Source organism: Mytilus edulis, chromosome 1, assembly GCF_963676685.1.
Source record: "Mytilus edulis chromosome 1, xbMytEdul2.2, whole genome shotgun sequence".
Lineage (NCBI taxonomy): Eukaryota > Metazoa > Mollusca > Bivalvia > Mytilida > Mytilidae > Mytilus > Mytilus edulis.
Genome location: NC_092344.1, coordinates 39,039,104 through 39,057,240, shown reverse-complemented (window position 1 = coordinate 39,057,240; position 18,137 = coordinate 39,039,104). Strand labels below are relative to the sequence as shown.

The following is an 18,137-nucleotide window of genomic DNA, read 5'->3' as shown; positions in this document are numbered from 1 at the left end:
TCTGATGCCTCGTTCATAGAGAGCGACGCTCTCAACCCGTTAAGAACCAATGCAACAAATCTTTGAGGGTTCTTGCATGGTGGCCTGTTGCAAGGCAATATTTACAATCCTATCCAATATACACTGTTACTTTTGCATAGGTACTATTTCTGTACTTATAATCTGTAGTACTGGAAATTTATACTTTTAATAATTAGTACTATTTCTTTACTCTAAAATTATTTTAATATTTAGGTATCTATAATTTACAGTACTTGATTTGTACTTAGAAATTTATAACAGAAATAATACCAACGGTGATCACAAAATTCCATGTCTGAAAATCATAACTGTAAGATATTTGAAATAGACAAACCTTCAAAATGCTTAACTAATGTAACAGTGAAACCAAAAATCTGTAGTACTTAAATTTCAAGTACAAATCAAGTAGTGTAAAATACAGGAACCAAAATATTACAATAATTTTAAAGTAACAAAATTGTACTGAATATTAAATGTAGATTTCCATTCCTGAGCACCTGAGATCACCCCTAGTTTTTGGTGGGGTTCGTGTTGTTTATTCTTTAGTTTTCTATGTTGTGTCATGTGTACTATTGTTTTGTCTGTTTGTCCTTTTCATTTTTAGCCATGGCGTTCTCGGTTTATTTTCGATTTATGAGTTTGACTGTCCCTTTGGTATCTTTCGTCCCTCTTCCAGTACTACAGATTTTTGGTACAGAAATAATTACAAAAATATGCAAAAGTAGCTGTGTAGCCTCATTTTCAAGTGGTATGCTAAATATCCCCGACCTCCACCACAGACTGCCTCTATTACAAGACCTTTTTTTTTTTTTATTATTCATTGTTAATTTATTCTCTTCCTGAAAATACATGAAATATTTGCAGCTGGACGTTAAACAACCGACAAACAATCAATCAAAATATTAAACTAAAATAGAAACAAAATTGCTTTTCAATATCTAAATTATGAATTCGGTACTTCCAAACTTTTTTTTATTAACGTGAAAACATCAGCTACACAATTTTTATAACCTCATGCCAGAAATCTGCCATTGAGACAGACAAAATATAAAGGTCAGCCTGGTAATATTTATGTTAATGAATTAAGACTCTGATGTTATATAAACAACTAATAAAGTAACCTTCACTCGTATAATGCATTTATGCATGTGTGACTATAGGTTCCGTTAGAAAGTAGGTGAATGAAAACAATTCATATGTTTTGATGCCAAAATTTACTCTCTTATTTTGGGGAATTGCGTAGCATTGATTCTACTGTTGATACGTATACATATATATATTGTATATAGTGCTGTAAGTTCAACACGTGACTGACTTCCTACTTTAAAGAAAACAAATATATAAATGGAGTTTACTTTTCTAAATATTGAATTAGTATGATGTTTTATTTTCTCCTTCTTGATATCATAAATATATAAAAAAAAATAAAAAATTCATACAGTGTGTGTTTTTTACTTGGTCTGATGTAATTTATCATTACAATAATCTCTCATCAAATGTAATAAAAAATCATACATAATGATTGAGTGATTGACGTTTCCTTGATGTCTAGTTCCAAATATCAAATCCAGGACAAGAACATCTTGAACAATAGGTAAAAAAGGTTCTGCTGCGAAGCATAGTGAGTCGTTTGTGATCGTGTGATGGAAGATTGTCAAAGAAATACAAAAATGACTGGTTCGTTTAGGGCATATAATTTTCTTTCAATAGACCACCAAAAAATCATCTTCCGTAATGATGTGGCTGCGTATATATACATCCCAAAACAGTCAAATGAATTTACCTGTAAATCATGTGTGTAACTGCAGGTAGGAAAAGTCCAGAGAACCACATTTCTGCCAAAAGTCAATATTTTGGGTTGCAAAAGATCATAGCTTTGTTCTATACAATATTTTAGGCATATGGAAAAGGCTGGAGGTCACTTTCTTGAACTGTCAGTGCATGTTTGCTGATGTATGTTTTGTGAATTGCACAACTTCTGCCAAATACCTGTCGTTAAGATTGTCTGTGTGCCAGAACAGTGCAAATCAAAGGTCAAATGGCAATGATTGATAAATGAAAATAAGACGTGTTGGAATTCGTCAATAAAAAAGCAACCCGACGACAGTCTGTAATTGTTCCTTTGCTTCTTGTCATTTTGAATCAGAGTTTCACTATATATCTAACCGACCGCACCATAGTCAGTTAATAGCAATATAATAATTCCTGTTCTTTTTCGCCAGGCAGTAAATCCCATTATTAAAAAGAAGGGGGTAGGTGTGACTGTAAGGGAAACATGTATACAAGGCCATGTCCGTTTAGAATATGGCCAGTAAACCTGTTGCTGTGTGAAGAGACTGATATTCAGACACTTGGCACATTAAGGGAATACGATACAGTTACAGGGAAGGAAATGACTTTGCTAACGTATATTGTTATTTTCGAGACGTCAAACTATGACTTATCGGGAAAAGATTCAGTTTTCGACTGATTTTTGTCATTCAAACTTATTTAGCTTGAAAACGAGTTCATGGACCCCTCTTTTTCAAAATGCCGTTTGGTTTGATTACCGACTAGGAACTGTGACACTTTGAACTGCTCTGTTACGAGACAAGATGTCATTGACGCTGTAAATAGGACTAAATTGAATAAAGCCGTCGGTTTTGACTATATTCCTGCGGAAAGTATACGCAATAGCATATGTATAGATCTGTTATTTAAACGTATTTCGTTCTGCTTTCAAAATGGTAAAGTGCCTGATTTATGGTTAAATGGAATTATTAATCCTATTCCAAAAAATGATAGTGGTTGTAAATTCGATCCTATGTCATATAGAGGTATAACTATTTTATCCATCCCATGTAAAATTTTTGCTGACATTTTGAATAAGCGTTTGAATAAATGGCTTAGTGAAAATGAAATTTTATGTGATGAACAGAACGGTTTTCGAAAAGGTAGAAACTGTACAGATCATGTTTATGTATTAGATAATATTGTCAAAAGTAGAAAAAATGCAAAAAAGGATACATTTGTATGTTTTGTTGACGCAAAGAAAGCATTTGATACCGTTGATAGAGACTGTCTCCTATTTAAATTGAGAAAAATTGGTATAAGCGGTATATTTTTAAATTGTATTACTTCTTTATACAGTAATGTCAATTGTGCAGTCAGAGTAAATAACTTTATGACATCCTTTTTTCCTGTTGCTCTTGGTGTAAAACAAGGCTGTGTTTTATCGCCGACTTTATTTTCTATCTATGTTAATGATTTAGTCTCAGATATTAAAGAAGCAAATTGTGGTATTCAAATAGATGACATAATGGTCTCTATGTTATTATATGCTGATGATATTGCATTGATTGCACCAGATGCAGAGAAACTGCAAAAGCAGTTGGACATTTTAAACAAGTGGTGTGAAAAGTGGAGATTAACTCTAAATAAAAACAAAACCAAAATTGTTCATTTTAGAAATAAATCTTCACTAAAAAGTAATTTTCAGTTCAAATGTGGTGAACTTTGTCTTGAATATGCAGCTTGTTATAAATATCTTGGTGTATTTTTGAATGAATTTTCAGATTATTCTATAATTGCCAAAGCATTGTATAAATCAGCTAATAGAGCTCTTGGTGTTATTAAAGCAAAATTTTGTAAAACTGGTGGTATGAATTTTGATGTATTTACTAAATTATATGACACTTTAGTCAAACCCATTTTTACATATGCTTCTGGTGTATGGGGCATTAATATACATAATTGTATAAATAATTTGCAAAACAATGCTTGTAAATTTTTCTTAGGCTTAAGCAAAAGAAGCAGCAACTTAGCTGCTTGAGGTGATATGGGTTTTTTATCAGGTGATGCACTACTAAAAGTTGAAGTTTTTAAACTATGGAATCGTCTTAAATGTGACAATACCAGTAATATATGTAAAAAGGTTCATACCTGGGGGATTAGAAGAAAATCGTCATGGGATTATAGAGTTTTACAGTTAGCTCGTAAATATAGTTTGATTATAAATGTAGAAGATGAAATTAATATGTGTAATGTATGGGACTCTATACAAACTTTTGAAAAAGAATCTTGGCACCATGAAGTATGGAATGATAAAAATAATGTCAATGGTAATAAATTAAGATTTTATAGATTGTTTAAAACTTGTATTGGTACGGAGCCTTATGTAAAGGAAGTTAATAATAGATGCCACCGACGTATTTTGTCACTATTCAGAGCTGGTTCGTTACAACTTAAAGTTGAAACAGGTCGATATGCTAGACCACCAGAACCTCTACAAGACCGTTTATGTATTTTTTGTGATAGTTGCCAAATTGAAGATGAAAAACACTTTCTTTTTAATTGTTGTTTTTACTCTGATATCAGACATGAACTATATGCCAAAGCCTGTCTTTTAAATGTGGATTTTGAGTATTTATGCGATATTGAAAAACTTCGTTATCTTATGTGTAATGAGAATATGGTTCCTCTTTTAGCTAGTTCCCTTTATCATATGTTTTATCGACGAAAACATGTCATCTAGAAATTATATATGTTTTTTTTTATTATTATTTTTTTTTATTTACGAAATACTTTTTAAATGTAACAAAGCTGTCCTTTTATGTATGTATTAGATGTTTGTTTTAATGATAGTGTCTCATAAGTCGTTTTCGGCTGGCATCCTTTTACTTAAATGTTAGGTTCTTATGACTTTATGTGTATATATATATTGATATTGTAATGGATGGTGACACTTAATAAAATAAATCTTATCTTTATCTTATCTTATCTTATCGTAAGAAGATTATTTGTGCCAATTTTCATGAAAACGTAAATAGAGCAATTTTTTTGAATTTGATAAATATACAGCAAAAAATGATGTCTTCTACATTCATGAACATTTGATAAATATGAGTTATTGCTGTATAAAAAAAGTATAAATTTTATGATTCTTATAAAATACAGTAATTACAAATTATTTAACAAAAAAAAAATTTCTGTTTATCTTTTTAAAACAAAAATAGGTTTGTGTTTCTTTCGAAAGGTAAAATACGGCCACTAATCCGAATTTTGAGCAAATATGCAAAATTTCGACCTCAATTTACTCAAAAAGTAGCACATGAAGATATATTTTTTATTACATATTTGACTTAATCAGGTAAAAAATAGTCTATATTGAAATTTTTATCAACATGTAAATACGGGATCAAAACTGTATCTTTAGGGCATACGATACATTTACAGGGGAGGTAATGACGTTGCTAACGTAAAATGTTATTTTCGCGACGTCAAACTGACATATCGGGAAAAGATGCATTTTTCGACTGATTTTTATCATTCAAACTGATTTAATTTGAAAACGAGTACATGGACCCCTCTTTTTTAAATTTTTTGTTTCATTTTGCAGGGAGATTATGTGGAACAAATTTTATAAAACTGTAAATAGTGCATTTTTTTAAATTTTGATAAATATACAGCAAAAAATGACGTTTTTTTCTCAATTCATGACCATTTGATTAATATGAGTTATTTTTGAATAATTTAATTTTGGATGTAACGCGTCTTCTGATTGGCTGACGTTATTTTTTTTTATCAGCCCATAGACATAATTTAGTCATGTGACTGCGACGTCATCAACGTTTTTTCATGGTTTTCTACAGTTTAAAATGGAATTTAGAATTAAATTATAAGAAATGACTGTAATATTTTTTCTGTCTATTCGAAACAACATAAAAAATGTGGCGCACACTGTTAAATAACTCGCTACGCGCGTTATTCAGTGTGCACCAAATTTTTTATGTTATTTCTTCATAGACAGAAATAATATTAAAGTCATTCCTTAAATAAAAAAGCATACATTTTTAGGGATACTTATAAAATACAGAAATTACAAATTATTTAACAAAAAACAATTTGTGTTTATCTTTTAAAACAAAAAAGTTATTTCTTTCTTTCGAAAGAAAAAATACGGCCACAAATCCGAATTTTTAGCAAATGTACAAAATTTGACGTCATTTAACTCAAACAAGTAGCACATGAAGGTATATTTGATTTAATCAGGCAAAAAAAACCTATATGGAAATTTTCATCAAACTGTAAATACGGGATTAAAACTGTATTGTATGACCTTAAAGAACTCTTAAAACAAGTCGTTTGTAGTTCCATGTGTGTCCATTTGGAAAGACATGTTTGCCCTTGTTCATATCACTTTGTTCAATGGCAGTCGAAATGCCCGCCCTCCATCGGATTGAACACTACCTAGTTGATTAATTAATTTGGGGTCTCCCTGAATGAAGATAACATATTTGCCACTGGATTATAGAAAAATGCAATCTTCTAATAAGCCATTTGCTTGTCTTGCGGTCATACAACTTTAGAGCACGTTCTCAGACTCCGCCGATATCAACCAATCAAATTATTGCATTTGGTGTTTTGAGTACACATTTTGTATTCTGAGTAATGAGTAAAGTTGTATGGCCTGTTTGTTTTGTGCGTTCCTGATAAAAGCGCTGCTGTCTACACGATAAGAACCTTTGCAACAACTCTTTGAGGGCTCGTAGGTGGTATATTGCATGCAAGGAGAAATTTCTGTCCCTATATCAAATACTTGAAACCCTGTGGCAGTCGAAATTTCCTTGACCGTAACCCGGACTGCCTCTATTACAGAACCTACTGATTGTATTTATTGTTAATTTGTTCTCCTGAATACAAATACAAATCAAATACTTGCAACTGAACGCAAAAGCACAAACAATCATTAATCCTATCAAAAGTAGATGACGTTAGGTGTATTTACATTAATCATTATTACCATGACACAAAGACAAAAAATACGGAAGAACATCTAAATAAGTCTGATATATTGAGTCAAATGAAACGAGTAGCATCTGTTTTTAAGTTTAAACATCCCAGCTGCTGTTGGAGAAACAATAAACACATTTGATAAGAGGTAATGTGTATCACATGCATGTTTGTAAAGTGCAGATTGGTCATAGACATAATCATGCATTACTGTATATAATTTAGATATAGTTCAGAAAGAGAAGCCTGGTACCAACCGACAGCTCCGAACCTAGCCGGTTGTGACGCAAATAATCTGTCACTTGTTTTTCAGTGTCAGAAGTTTGGTTAAGTCCGATGCCTCCAATAGTACTTGTGAGACTGACATGCAGGCTCTCTTGCAGATGTTGAGAGAACTCTTGTAATAACACATATGGGTAAAGCAAACTGCCTGTCCTTATACTACACGCCCCTTTGTTTATTGTCAGTCAAATTCCCGCCCTTTATTCCAGTCGACTTGTCTAATGTTTTAATTGTCATTGAATATGCATGAAATATTTGTAACTGGGCGTTTAGATTATATTTGTGACTGGGCGCTAAGAAAGCAATAACCGATCAATCAAACACATTTAAAAACCTAAATATGCATGAAGTGTGACTCATGACAAAAAGCAATGAATATATTCCGTTAAACAATATTATCATATGGTGGACGCCAAATTTCATTCAAAAACTATGCATGTGCTCAGTTTGCTGCGCTTTTTTCCTTGAATTATGACATCCACTAGTGCTAACTGTGTCATAATCTCTCACTTTGACGACTTGCAATGAGTAACAAGATTAGTGTCTTTAGTGTAGCAGGAACTACTTACCCTTTTCTGTAAGTCTTCGGTTTTCAAATGACGTAGAACCATGTTTGTTCTTTTATTATGCAAATGTCATGAAATTGCAAACAAACGAAAATCATATTCAATACGCAGACAACAACCAACGACCACCGTCCTGAAAGTTTAGGGTACCGGTTTTATATGTTGAAATTTTATCATGGACAATTGTTCGATAATAGAATAAGGTAACCTGCAAAATTTATCGTCTTTCTACCTAAAGTTTTAAGTGCTGAATTTCAAATTGATAGATTCAGTGAACAACACACGTCTTTAAAAAAATTAATGCATAATGTTTTTTAATATGATATCAGAATAAAAATTTTGAAATTGCAGAAATACACATTCTCCCAGGAATTGTTAACAGCTGAATTATCGAACCGAGACTCTTTGATGTTGAAAGGCAGGTTAAGCATTAAATATAATTTTAATGGATGCATTTAGTTATTTGATACCCCTAATTTTATGTTTTCAGTATGTCTTCGAATGCATCAACGTCAAAACCAGGTGTTCTGATTCTTATTTAAATCTTTTGTTTATTTTGAGGTGTTGCAAATAGACACTTGTTATTGATGACGGATAGATTAAACACAAAGCTCCAATATCTTTTTCCCTCCACGTCGATTTGAGAATGATAAGAACAATTTACGATACTAAATTGCTAATTAATTGGCAAGTGAAATAGTAAAAACCAATAACAATGTTTTCTTATCAATTACCCTGACAGTATGCAAAACAATAGCACAAGTTTATAAACATATGTATGATATAAAAATATGTGTTGAACATATCAATATGTCAAAAATCAATGTGAATCCATTGTTATCAATACAAAGGCGTGCGTGATACAGTGTAGACATGTTTATGTTCTTGAATACAGAACAGCAAGAGTATTAATTTACATAGCAATATATATCTTCAGACACATAATGTCCGCCTTCTTTCTTGTATATAAGCCCAAAACATAGATCTTGGCATTTTTAATGGAATACAATAGCAATTTTTATCAAATAGTCCGTTTCTATGTATACATGATGGTGTTTGTTTTATTGCAGTTCAGTGTTTCTGTTGTTCGTTCTTTCCTCTGATGTTGATGTGTTTCTCTCGGTTTTGATTTGTGACCCGGATTTGTTTTCGCTTAATCGATTAAACATCGGTATACTATTGTTGTCTTTACTTACATTTCAAATATTTTTACAGCATCTCAAAATGCATGGAGATGCATGACATATTTTTTTGTCTTTTACACTGTCTCTTATCTAATATTTCAAAGTGAACTTCTGCCACATTTAAAAAAGAATATATTTGATATAATTTTGATATCTGCATCGCTAAGTTGCCGTCTCATCAACGCATACTCAGCATCGACTTATATTCATTTTGTTCGGAGCTGAAATCTTCAAGCAAAACAAATAACACACCCAAATGATCAAATGCACATTAACACAATTAATAAAGCATGCAGAGTGTGAACAAGTGAGTGTAAAAATTGACATAATCCATAGACATTCGATTGGAAAAACAAAATTGTTTTATGATTGAGTCTTGCAAGCTATACGTACAATTGTATAAATGTATAGGAACATGATGCATTTTTTTGTACCAAAGTTACACATTTCTAAATTTCCTGTTATTTATTTGCAGAGTTTAAGAATTGTCGCACTTCATATACGTTCCGAAATTCAGTACAGATTTGCAACCACCCACGTGACGAGCTCTATTCTAAACGAAGACTTAAAAGACAGAGAAACCATATTTGACGTTACCCTACCAGAAGCTGCTTTCATTTCAAACTTTTCACTGCAAGTATATACATGTAGTTATTTGATCATATTACTATAGATTAAAGTTTACACATTCGTTCAAATGCTCCATTTAACCAAAATTTGGGGTTTATAGAATTGTAGTATCTTAGAACTTTCACCTCTGTATATGACTCGTGTAACTTTTTTTTTTAGTTTTCTATATGATGAGTTACAATAAATTATAGAATAACTAATCGAAGAATTCAAATAGAGAAACATGTCGAACGAGTGACCGAAGAACACATTTATTCACGAAGGCGCACAGTGTCATGCACTTACCCAATTCATGGCATCTGTTTTTCACCCGCACAACAGAAAGGGCAAACCATCAATAAGTAGGGATATTGTTAGAGAGAAAAAAGGTAGCCCACTACTTTTAAATTCGCTGTATTAAATTAACTCACAAACCTGTTCAACATATTCAAGTTCAAGTCTTATTAATTTCATAGGCAAGTTTTTTTTTAAAGTGTTCCTTTGTTTGACAAGTACAGATTATGATAAAGATTTATTGTTGTAAGAGGCGTTTTAATCAAAATCTGTTTTAGTACAGTAGACAAGTGCAGACTATGAAAAAAATGATTAATGTTTGTATGAAGAGATAGGGTATTCTTTTTTCTCCATTCTGTTTCTTTCTCTTCTATTTATACTTACTGACACAAACAAAAGAAATCAAAGCAAGAAAGTCGCTGCGTACAAATGTGTCTACATACAAAAGATAGCCATTTGCACAGAAAAAATGTCGATCTTTAAAAAGAAAAAAAGAAACTCGGAGATAAATGGTTAAAAAATGCTTTTACGATTTATTTACTTTTGCAGAGAGATAATGGGCAAACGATATATTGGAGAAATTAAAGATAAAGAAACCGCAAAGAAGCAGTACGAACAAGCACGTCAACGTGGACAATCGGCAGGACACGTTGGAATGAAGTAAGAGATTCAAAAGTTCCCTCAAACGAGGAGGTATGATACGAGCCAGTATTTGGCTCCTGAAATTGCAAAATATAGTCAACATTTTCAAAACTATATCAATTAAATGTTATGAATAAAATAAGATAATATAAGCTAGGAAATTTCGTACAGAAGAGACTATTGTAATATCCAGAAGATGTCATAAACATGTAAAAGAAAGATCACGCTAAATATCGCATGTGAACAAATTATGCTTAACTTTCCTGCGCATTGGTTGGCAGTGATGGATTTCTTATTACACATTAAATAGAGCTTAAATAACATTGACGGTTCCATTTCAGATATGCATTCAGCAAGTAATGTCTCTTCGGTGATGATCGACGTCAAAACTATTTGAAAGTCCAAACCCTAATCTAATGTTGAAAGCAGATACAATCAAAAATAAGGCCTTACACTGGTTATGTAATATTTCCATTTAAGTAAATGTAAAACGCGTGTCGAAATAATCAGCAACGACTCATTGAGATTTATGTCTGACGTTTACTGGGATAAATATAATATATTGAACAAGAACAAATAAAACATAGAAACTCCATGAAGTTTTCTAGCTATTTATCATAATACATCTTATTCAGTATTTGACAAGATCGAAAGACGTACCAGTCATCGGCTATGTATATATTCCCGAGGGCGTTAGCCCGATGCTTTGAATCAAGTTTACACTATGATATAATTAATTATAACTTTAAAGAAATTTAGAAAGAGGAGGGTCTATCTGAATCTTAACTTTATTTTTTGAATACAACATTAAAAATCAGGACATTCACTTTACAATGAGATCATAAAACAAATCTTTATACAAATTACTAAACAAAAACTTCATTTATTTTCAGACCAAGAGATACGAACAAATTCAAAGTTGCCATCAACGTCGCAGCCCTAAGTGAAGTCACGTTTTACTTGACATATAATGAGATTTTACAGCGTCGGCGTGGCAGTTACGACCATACTATTTACATAAATCCTCAACAGATAGTTGACGACTTCCGAATAGAAGTATATATACAGGAATCAAGAGAGATAACCTTACTAAGAGTTCCACCTTTGCGAAATGATATTCTTTCAAATTATAATACAGCAGGTACTTATACTTGAGTATGAACTTAGGTGAGGTTTTGGAAATTTGTGTCAGATGTTGGGACTCCTTATTTTTTTCCTACGAATATTTTTGCCCCATAACACCCATTTCCCGAAATTCTAGATTTTTTTCTTTTCGAGTTGAGACCAAAATAATACCAGTGCAAGTGTAAGGTAAAAGTCCGAGTCAGCCTTTTCCACGTCATTTTTTAAAACTAAAATATCTTAAAAAAGAACCCCATAACCTATCAATAGTTTTATCTCAATGTGTTCTCTTTAACTGATGCTCTTTCGACTTATAGCTAGTATACATTTTATTAACAATTTCTTGATTTTTCAAATTTCACAAAAGTACATCATTAACTGACAAATGCCGGTCAAGTAAAATCTTTTTTTTTTATTATTGCTACATGCATTTAAAAAAATATAAACAGACAATTTCTCACAACACATTCTATATCATAAGTTTTCGTAGAAATCATGTGATAATTCTGTTCTCAATTAGTATGTATAGTAAGCAATCTAATAGGATCAAAGTTTAACGGAATCTCAAACGCAGTGGTCATAACATCAAAGGTAACAAGTTATTTTAAGCGCATCTTAATCTTTTGACTCCCCCCTTGGATAACCTTGATAGAAGTATCACTGCAATCGGGTTTTATAAATAGTGTCTTCTCTTTGAACTCGAAACAGTCTTGCAGTTTTTACATCTGTTTTATTGGTACCTTACAGGAAAACGATAAAAGAACAAAAAAAAGTAAGGATCGGTGACCAAAATGTAGAACAACCTTAAATTCAAACTGCTAAAACGTATATTTATAATGAAAAAAAAAAGTGCAGGTGTTAAAAATTGAGAAAAATACAGAAAAAGGTATCGGTACAAGCTGTAGATATTTATATGGCCAATGAAATAAAATTTCGACAATCAGAACATTGTTAATGTTACTAGGTTTCTTAATGGTAAGGTTGAAGCTCTTAAAGTTCTTTTGTCGTAACGTTAAAATGTTTGAAGATGATAACGAGAATGTGTTCTGATTATCATGGTCACAAACTCATTCATGAATTTGAATGGAATACTCTAATATTTTCATACTGAGTACCGCTTCTGAATTTGACAGTTATTTTTTTTTTCTAATATCTTAGCATGCAAATCAAGAAAGGTTAAAAATGCGCATCTGGTGCAGAAAAATTGGTACTATCAAAAAGTGTCTATTTGCAAAGTCAAGGTGTACAACTATTTTTTGTTAAATGTAAAATTATTATCACAGTCATTATGACTAAAACAACTCAATTCATTAAGAATATTTCCCGTTGTTGGAATTTTTTTAAGGACTATAAACGATCTAAATATAACTAAGTCAAGTGATAGTACTTGAAGCCCACTTGATATATTACAGAGAACATGTAATTTATGCACTTATAAAGAATATCGTAATGAGGCCAATCAGTAGATCACAAACGATACTTGTTAGTATAATTGTTTTCTTTCCGTTGTATATTATGACTCCTGACCCGGATCATGACACGGAACACTGGAGGTGCGTTTTGTATTTGACGCTGGAATGTATCAATTTATAGGGATTCATGCTTTTGAAAGCTATAAATCCTCAATTATTTAAGAAATATGTACTGACCTTAAGACTACACTTCTTATTTTCATACTAGTTGTCTGCAGTCTTGAGTCTTAAGTATATTGTACTGTAGATATGGTATGATTACCAATTAGACTACTCTTCACAAAAGACCTACTGACACAGATATTAACAACTATAGAGCACCGTCTAATGTAACCGTTGCCGATTACAAGTCATTTTGGACGACATTATTGCAAACTCCGGAATGTATTTTTTTGTTTTGTAAAATGATGTTTATCGTAAATCTGCTTTAGATATATATTATATACACTATATATAAAAATATTGATTGATAGCCACTTGTTGTACTGTAGAAACAAAAAACCTTTTTACATCAAATTATTTTATTTTTCAGCAGGTTCCCATAACATAATAATGATTATATATCTAAATAAATTATTCAGCTTTAATTGTACTATGCATATATTAAGAATAAATACTAGTATACGATACAAAAATGCATGATAGAAGAACAACTGACACGCTATTAACTCTGCATTTGCATGGAAGAATATAACTTTTAATTTTATTTTCTGCACAGTTCGAAACAGATATGCAGTAGTGGATAGAACTTCGCCGACATCAGCCTTTATAAGATATAATCCATCACGTGAAGATCAAATTCGAGCTTCGATGCATGGACTCTCGGGCTTGTTCATCGTTGAATATGATGTTGATAGAAAATTGGATGCTGGCGATGTGCTAGTAAGTTAGTTTTAGATCGAAATTGTACACTATTTTTATAAAGATTAAACCGTTGATTTTCTAGTTTGAATTGTTTTATACTATTTTTTGGGCCCTTGATAGCTTGATGCCAAGGCTCCGTATTGACGACCTTACTTTGACTTATAATGGTTTACTTTTACAAATTGTGACATGGATGGAGAGTTCAACTTGTCTCATTGACACTTCTACCACATCTGGTTATATCTATTTAGGGATATATATATATGTGACACGAGTTAGACAATTTTTTGGTATAGTTTACCTTTAGTGGTGGTAGCAAAATTTACTTGAATATATCTCTCTGTGATATTGAAGACCTTTAAGATGCTGCTATAAGAACTGCCAATCTTCACTTATACCACACCAAAATATGAACATCTCGTGTTTATATCGTATGTTATATGTGACTGTAAATTGGGTAGTTGTATCTCGACGATACAGCGAAACTGCTACTTGGCTGATGCAGTCGTCATCTATTTCTGAGCAAAATAATATTTTTTTGAATTAAAAATACACGAGAAAATTTCGGTATATACATGTATCAGTTAAAAAATTTAGTGGAATTTATCAAGACAAACACCAAGATATCCCGAATTATGGTGATGGCTTTCCAAACTGCCACAATATTACATTTCAATTGTAACTGATGACTTATTCTGATTGATCTACTAATATAGAACGAAGTAAAAATTAAATGAATATAGACTTAAAAAATGTATTCGGTTGCTCATAAACGTATGAACTGCTCCCTACCAAAACTTGTTAAATTTCACAAAATATGATTGTTCCCAAGTAATAAGGAATATAGTTAGTAGTATTCGTGTTTTGTTTGTGTTTCTTTCATTTAGATAATCTAGAATTGATTTATGATCTTTGATCATAGTAACTATTTAATTTATTCACAGCGTTTCTAGATTTAGATCTTGATATGTTTTATAGATACTTGCAAATGATTATCATTGAAGACCATATTTTGACCTTCGGGTGCCCCATGTTTTTGTGTATTTTGTTGTTGTTTCAATAACGTATACATCGCATAAATTTATTCTATTATAAATCGGAAAATATGTCTGATAACTCTGACTTCTTTAAGTTTATGTCAAGTTTATTGAATAATTTTGAATATGAAACGAACACTTATAAAAATTTATCCATTGCGCAAAACCTTTAAGAAATGACTTGTCTGCGAAATGCAACAACACAATTATTTCATATCAATAATCAGAATGTTGCATTTATTATTGTTCAATCGAAACAGAAAAAGAATAATATTTTAGCGTATCTCGAAATAAGACCATTGCCATTACCAAGTTATACTTTCATTTGAAAAAAAATATATATATAAGGACAGATATCAAATTAAATTGTGTTGGTCTTATCATAAGCGGAATAACTCTAATCTTGCTAATAACTCTGACTTTGACTCTATCTAAATATGAATTTTTGAAGTTAATAATTGACTAGTCGTTAAGCAAGCATTACTCAATCTAATCTTACTATTTATTTACAGATCGTCGATGGCTTCTTTGTGCATTTCTTTGCCCCGACTGGTCTCCATCGAATGGCCAGAAGAATTTTGTTTATATTGGATACAAGTGGTTCAATGATTGGAACTAAAATGCAACAACTAAAAGATGCTATGATGCAAATTTTAGACGATTTACAAGAAAATGATTTATTCAACATCATAGAATTTAATGATAAAATATCAAGATGGTCAACCGATTTGCCAGTTGAATATGCCACACCTGATGCAATAGATTCTGCAAAAACGTTTATCAAGAATTTAACTGCTGATGGATGTAAGTATGTGAACATGTATACGGAAGTCGTCTAATAATATAGATTGGTTTAAGTTCGTTTCTTATTTGAGTTTTAACAATTATATAGTAAAACTACGATTCATGCGATCTCTGGATTGGCTGTCATAAAAGTTTAAGCCATAACAACAAACAGGAATTAACAATTGTTATCTACCCAAAACATTCTTTTAGTATTAAAGATCTTTTTACTTTAAAACCATTAAACTGTCTCCAACAATTTCCCAATATGCCTTCCTGTTCTTGTGATATGCCTATGTTAAAGATTTTCGCTAGAGAAATGACATCAGAACAAATTTAAATGATGCTGCTATAGTAGACAAATACAAGTTTTGTGTGCACATTTTCAAGAGTAACACCTCTTTTCTATTTATGTGTATTTTTATAAACTGAAAAGCTGCAGCACACCATATGTGAGTGTTTGATAAACACATGATTTATTGAGGAGGTAAGGACACTCTTTAATACAAATGTATATATATGTTATCTCCTCTTTGGTAGATAGTCTCGTTGGTGGCCTTCTGCTGTTGTCTGCTCTGTGGTCGGGTTGTTGTATCTTTGACACATTCCCCGTTTCCATTCTCAATTTTATCATTTGCAATCGTATTACATCTTTTTAATATTTCTGTAAAGTAAACTAACAATAAACCAAATCAAAACTTCATAATAAGAATTGTTTTATTATATACACAGACAACATCATGATCATAAAGAAAAGCGAAAACGAAAAAAAAAAAAAAAAAAAAAAAAAAAACAACACCAACAAAACAATATCCAACAAAACACGCCAAACACAGAAAAAATAACACGATTGTAGAAATGACAAGAGAACCATGCCTGTTGTCAACATATGTTATATAACGGTCAACCAAATCATTACGGTGTCGGTTAAACTTCCAAAAGGACAACTTTAAGTTTACGATTCGTAACATTTTGTTCAATAGCCCCCGCAAATTCTATATTAGGGAACCTATATTAAGTCAACTCCAGCAATATATTTTATTCATCTGCCTACCCTTCAGGAACACGTGACATCAATACCAGTTTTGATGGGATTCGTGTTGCTCGGTTTTAATTTTCTATGTTGTATTTTGTGAACTGTTGTTTGTCTGTTTTTATTTTCTTTGACGTTGTCAGTTTATTTTTTACTTATAAGTGAGAATGTCCATTCAATGTCTTTCGTCTCTCCTTTATCAGATGTGTTTACTATGAGCACAAGTGATTGCTTTATATTATAATTTTCAGGGACGAATATAAATGACGCTGTATTAGAAGGATTAAGTGCCATTTTGAATAAAAACATAAGTGATAGTGACACTACACCTGTGATAATATTTCTAACAGACGGCGACCCAACAGCTGGTGAAACCGATACTGCTAAAATATTAAACTCGATACAAGGACGAAACACTAGAGGTGTTCCGATTTTTAGTCTTGCTTTTGGTGAAAATGCTGATTATAATTTTATGAAGAAAATGTCAGCTCAGAATAATGCATTTTGTAGAAAAATATATGAAGCTTCTGACGCAACACTACAATTGACAGGTTTTTATGATGAAGTGTCATCAGTTTTAATTTCTAATTTAACATTCCAGTTTATCGGTAAAGAGACAGTTAAGTCATCAATTACGAATGCCTTAATTCCAAATTATTTTGAAGGTTCAGAAATTATTATTACTGGACAACTAGCCTCGCGAGATTTGCAAGAGTTGAGACTTTCCGTCACGGGTAACGGATTAAATGGCACAATGGAACTGAGATCAGCTTCTAATATTTATATACACGGAGCGGATCATAGTGAAAAAAAGAATTTTGAAGGATTTAGTTATTCTCACATTGCAGAGAAAATGTGGGCTTATTTAACAATAAAACAACTTTTAAACGATAGACTGCGAGAGTTGAATACGACAACGAGACATGATATGAAATATCGAGCTTTAAAGCTAGCTCTTAAGGTATGGTTTTATGATTCTTTTTATTATTTTATTTTATGAACAAAACACACATATTTATTGGGAATGTATAAAAAACATCATCAAGGATACATGGATTATCATTTTGTACGCCATACGCGCAATTCGTCTACAAAAAAACTCCTCCAATCACAAAAATTTAAATGCAAAATAAAGTACGAACTCCAAGTTACATTTTAATGTCTTGTTTTGAAAGATGATGTATGATTCATGTGTTTCTAATTTTATGTTCCGTAAGTTTAAAATGAATTTGAACAGGGCTAGGTCATTGGTTGGTCATATTTAGACTTTTTCATCAAGGCAAAAAGTTATGTTTTATATCAACCGGAGTTCAATTCTAGAAATAATTTGATGCAGAATTGTTTGAAGTTTAATTGTTAGCAAACCAAGAATACCAACTATTTATTTTCTCTGACAAACACTTAAATGAATTAAAACTAATCCTGCAAATGCATAAACAGAAATTCAAAAGTTCTGT

General features: G+C 31.6%; 1 protein-coding gene across 2 annotated transcripts in view; it reads left to right on the top strand.

Moving 5' to 3' along the window:
- Nucleotides 1-18,137, top strand: part of LOC139482313 (inter-alpha-trypsin inhibitor heavy chain H3-like) — a 39,478-nt gene that overhangs the window by 13,127 nt on the left and 8,214 nt on the right. The window contains exons 2-7 of one of the 2 annotated variants that reach the window (XM_071266118.1): nucleotides 9,300-9,457; nucleotides 10,277-10,387; nucleotides 11,263-11,510; nucleotides 13,682-13,845; nucleotides 15,377-15,668; nucleotides 16,932-17,641. In XM_071266118.1, coding sequence (XP_071122219.1) covers nucleotides 9,300-9,457; nucleotides 10,277-10,387; nucleotides 11,263-11,510; nucleotides 13,682-13,845; nucleotides 15,377-15,668; nucleotides 16,932-17,641 — 1,683 coding nt within the window. Of the gene's footprint in view, nucleotides 1-9,299; nucleotides 9,462-10,276; nucleotides 10,388-11,262; nucleotides 11,511-13,681; nucleotides 13,846-15,376; nucleotides 15,669-16,931; nucleotides 17,642-18,137 lie in introns of both variants that reach the window. The other variant, XM_071266128.1, reaches the window with a different exon arrangement.